This window comes from Quercus lobata, chromosome 8 (assembly GCF_001633185.2).
Source record: "Quercus lobata isolate SW786 chromosome 8, ValleyOak3.0 Primary Assembly, whole genome shotgun sequence".
NCBI classification, from domain to species: Eukaryota; Viridiplantae; Streptophyta; class Magnoliopsida; order Fagales; family Fagaceae; genus Quercus; species Quercus lobata.
The window spans coordinates 46,849,687-46,854,822 of NC_044911.1; the positions used below are offsets into that span (position 1 = coordinate 46,849,687).

Below are 5,136 nucleotides of genomic sequence, written 5' to 3' on the forward strand. Positions count from 1 at the left end.
TGCTCCCGGCAAGGGTGGCTCTCCACCCCCGCCGATATAATGTTATCAAAAACATCCTTACTCCTTACTCTTACCTGTTTAGTTTCCCTGCCTCACAGAACCTCACGCTGCCCTTCCTTCAACTTTGACTTAGTGCTTCTTTTCCCACGGGTTGGTAGCATGAGAGCCTTAGATAGTCCTCCAAGCCCAAAATCCATACGATTGATCCTTGTCCATGTGGATTTGGGCTTTAAAACAGTAGCCACAGCCTGATCCTCTTTGCTGTTCATTCTGTGGCAATCCGACCTACTAACCTCATTAACCAGCTCACCCGTTGCCACATCAATTAATTCCAAACCAGTTGGCTGTTCAACCACGTTATCCTTCAAGACCGAATTTGGTATCTGTCCACTACAGTTTCCATGCTGCACGTAAGCATAACTTTCCTTATCCACATCATTAACATCTTGAAACAGAGGCGCAGCCCCTAGAATTACAGAATCCATCTCAACTGACCTGCTAGGGTTTGTAGTCTCTAAACCTGCCGCCGGTGATGCCATCTCCCTTGGACAGTTGCTTGTAGATTCCTCAAATCCTTGCTCCCTTGTTGCACCAGTGCTAGCATCCGTGTTCCTTGGTGAAAAGGATCGTGGGCGTCCTCCCATGGCACATAAAGAGTCCCCGTATTGATACTCAATCTCCCCTCCATTCTGAGTGATAGCAAAGTGAGAAGCACAGTGCTTCACATCGTGCCCTAACATACCACAATAATGACAAAACAGAGGCAGTCGTTCATACTTAAACGATACCCACGTTTGAACACCATCTGACCCAGCAATAAAGCTTCCTCTCCGCAATGCCTTCCCAATCGATAATGCAACTTTAACACGCATAAAAAAATTAGGATCATCTTGCCTTCGCTTCCGTTCTACTTCCTCAACAAGACCAAGACGACTACTAACTTCCTTTGCGACTTTGGGGGAAACCATATCAAACGGCGCACCCCAAATTTGGATCCAAAGAGAAGCATGCTCTAATCTAATGTTCCCCACAGTCATCCCTTTCTGCCACCTTTGAAGCAGCAATAATTGGTTATCGAAAGACCACAGACCATTTTGTAAAATTCGAGCCATATCGAACTCCGAGTGAAACTTGAATTGAAAGAGATTCGGACCTACCTCAATAATTTGTAAACTATCTTCCAAACCCCATGCCCTTCGCAACATGTTCTTTGCCGCTCTTTTGTTAAACGGCTTACATGTTAAGAACTTCCCAATAAGACTCAGACTACAACTTTCCAAACCCGCCAATCTACCTTCATCAAAGATGGGAATCACCTCATCTTCATCAGATGTCAACTTCATATTACCCAAACTAGTTACTACGTCATTAGCCATAGCGTCAAAAACTAGAAAAAAAGAGAGGAAAAACGTTACCCTTAGACCTAGGTCAAGGGAGGGAGGCACTCATATTCCACGAGAGGGAGAGCTCCACGGTAGGGAGAGTCAAAAAAGTCTCTACTATTATTAATTTAGCATTAAACTTGTTTTAAAGTTTAAGCCATGGTAAATTTTAAGGGAGTGTAAGACAAGTTATTTTACACACAATATACTCTTTTAAGTAATGTGGAACTATTATCCAACTACGACTTACAAAATTCAACTTTTATTATATAGTATATGATATAATATGATCTAAACATGAAATATATATATATATATATATATAAATTATAATTTCATAATTCTTATATAGCATATTAGAGGTATTATTATTATTATTATTATTATTATTATTATTTTTTGAGAAAAGTATATTAGAGGTATTATAATTTCACATGATGTTTTTTTCTTGTTCGTGTTTAGATAAGTTTTAATCGCAAATTTTTAAAATTTTTGTAACTTTTAATTAATATGGACTCTTTGAGGGCATTAAATGAAACGGCTTAAAAATTTTATGGCTTTAATGAAACCTTATTGAAATTGAAATTCAAGATTTAGTTTAATTAAATCCTAAATTTAAGTAAACTAAATCCTAAACTACGTCTCTCATGACATAAATTTTCATTTCAATGGAATATTTATTTTTGTTACTAAATTTGTTAATTTATTTGTTCATAAACTACCCTAATGGGCCGTGCTATCCCAAATGAGGGAGTGGATTGGGCTTGTTGGGAAGATTTTGTTAATTCTTGATCCATCAAAAGTTATTTACCAAAAAAAGAAAAAAGAAAAAAAAGAACGGTAAATACTATAACAAACATTTTGTTACACAAACATTGCCCAAAATGGAAATTGATCTCTATTTAGGTTAGAGGAACAATGACATGAGAAGGGAAGTGAAATTTACATTTATTTAATATGCCAAGAAATTAAAATTTGGGCCTCCTAAGGTGAAATCTTGATTTCACCACTGTTAGCTGACATCACATATATTTATCTTAGACGTTACACGAGTACAAACCTTTGCATCCTTGTATACTTTGCCTAGTCTACAATAATAGCCCTTCTTGGGCGCACAATGAATATCTTCTGAACATATACACAACCCCTCCAATGCACACCCCTCCTTAGCTATGGTTACACCATTTTTCAATCCAAGAATTTGGTCTGTCCATGCACTAGAGAAGAGGCCAAAGGGATCATACACCTCCTTAACCTTCAAAAATTCTCTAGCATTTTTGTACTTGTTGATTGCTCCATCAAATGCTAGGTTTCGATTCTTTCCCCAATGTGGCAGTGCTCCATACTTGAAAAGAGCGAGTTGCTCAACTTCTTCGAGTATGTCTTCATAAAGCCTAGGAGTCATGGGGTTTTTGCTTCGATAATAAGTGATATCAAAGTCAACTGCATCTTCTTGTTTGCCCAAATAAGCACTCGAAGCCTTAACATAGCGCATGAGAATTCCGTTATACAATTCTACACCGCACATTGCTTTAGGCTCCATTTCAATTAACTTCTGCACATCTTGGATAAAGCTCTTAGCCTTGAACAAGCTAATACTAAATGTCGTTTGGTGAAAGAAAGCACCATTGACTCTGCGATCCCATGCACAAGCTGAATTGTGATGGCTATCTAGGCATGTTCCTGATGCTTGAAGGCGGTTGTGAAATCCAACTACGGGATAGCCCATAAAATCGTCATCTATAAGTCCAAAATCAAGAATTGTTTTTAGAATTGGGGACAAATAACAATCAGCAACTAATGCAAATAACTTAATTTGGTAGTTTTTTAAGCACATGAAAATAGCAATACCATTGTTACTTAAACCATAAGCAGTATTCAGGAGTTTTGAAGTAATTGTTTTTGCACTGGCGCACTTCCCATTGGCATAACTCAGGTGCTCTAGAAGTTCCTCTATTTTAAAAAGCACAAAACAAACACTGTCAAAACAATTACACTTTTATTACAATACCAAAAATCAAATGGTAGTTCTAAAGTAGGTAAATGCTTTTTGGTTAACCTAAGGTTCTGATAGAGCCCAGTTCGAGTGAAGGTATGGGGCGGAATGAGATTGAATTGTATAGACCATTGCCAGATGTGTTTGTGGAGACACGATCGTCGATACGATAGACTGCCTTGCGTTGACTAGGATACCAAATTATATCCGCAAACTCATGTTGATGACCAAAACTAGCCACTTGATCTCCCAAGTTTGAATCATTTTTTGTCAAGTAGGTGATGGATCTCTTGAAGAGGGGTTGTAGTTTTAGAGTGACCTGCAAAGTGAGTGTTTTCCACTTTGAGCTTTCACTTTGACAGTTTGACAGATGATAAGATGAAGAGTCGACTGAATTTGTCACCCAAATCTTTATTAATGCTTTAGATGCAAATATGAACTAGACTTAAATTTGGTTAATTATAAAAGCATTCTCTCAAGAATCCCAAAAAGAAAGTTTGGCTTGATTAACAAATTCCAGCAAGCATTTTTCAAGCATTTTACTAAGATCAAACTTCCTGGATGACCCAGAAATTCCCTTTTGTCATATATATATCAAGCTACAAATCATACCTGTGAAATGACTCCAAGAACTCCAAGTGAAACTTTAGCTGCATTGAAATCTTTGTCACCATCTTTGAGCCTCCGAACCTTTACATAACCATCTTCAGCGCCACCAGGACTAACAATTTGAAGTTCCAGAAGGTAATCATGGACCGAGCTTCCGTTAGCCCACAATGTGCTACCATGTGCACCAGTACTCAATAGGCCCCCAATTGTCAAACCCCACCAATATGGTGTATAAGGGAAGGCTAGACCGGCCTTGGCAGCCTCATTGATTAGCTGCCTCAATGTCACACCGCTCTCTATGGTCATGGTCATAGCTTTAACATCAATCTTTAACATATGATTAAGATACTTGGTGCTTATTAACAGCCCTTCTTGGCCGTCTGGACAAACTAGCTTGGGAATGCTGTGTGAAAAACATGTTGCCACTTTCATTTTCCTTCTGTTCTTGGTTGCTTCTGCCATTATTGAAATGAGCTCTTGCTCAGTGGTGGGGTACGCCACCTCAGCTGCTCGACAAGTGCTTCGATCCGGGAAGGCACCATAGGAGTTTGTGATGGTACAGTTTGTATTCTCTGATGAGCATTTGATGGGTTCCTCTGGGGGGCTACAACTATAACACGCAACAAAGATTAACAGGAAGACACTAGTTGTTTTTGAGCGTAACAATACCATGTTTTGGAGTTTGGTGGTGCTTAATTTTGTGTTGGTAATTTAGCAATATAGGTGCTTTTATTTATTTATTTATTTATGGGGTTCCAGGTTTGAATCCGTAGTCTGTAGAAGAAAGGCTTTGTTCCTAGCTAATTCTTGATAACTTTGAGATAAGCTTTTAGAGAAATGAGCAAGAAAATGTTGACTAATTTTCACTAAAGGTATCTTAATAATTACAAGAGAGTTCTGGCTCTGTTCATAATAGACTTAGAGCAGAGCCTGAAGCTGCCGTGTCTTGTGCTGTCCAGTGGCTTTTAGCCTGTGTTCTATTTGGTTGAATATGCAAATTTGTATTTTTGGTGAAAGACAAAATTTCAAAAAACAAAAAAAAAAATGCAGGAAAGAAGCCAAAAACAGGTTCAGAGTAACAACACAAAAACAGCAGGGGAGGCCTGCTGGCAGGACTTGAACCTGCTTTCAGCGAGTAAAATAACATGT

General features: G+C 38.5%; 1 protein-coding gene across 1 annotated transcript; it reads right to left on the minus strand.

Moving 5' to 3' along the window:
• Positions 1-2,394: 2,394 nt before the first annotated feature.
• LOC115956976 (probable L-gulonolactone oxidase 6) lies at positions 2,395-4,464 on the minus strand. Its single transcript, XM_031075231.1, has 4 exons — positions 3,991-4,464; positions 3,442-3,697; positions 3,234-3,335; positions 2,395-3,122 (listed from the first exon to the last, which is right to left on the minus strand). Exons 1-4 carry the CDS (start codon positions 4,447-4,449, stop codon positions 2,395-2,397), a joined length of 1,545 nt encoding a protein of 514 aa, XP_030931091.1. The 5' UTR covers positions 4,450-4,464.
• Positions 4,465-5,136: the final 672 nt, after the last annotated feature.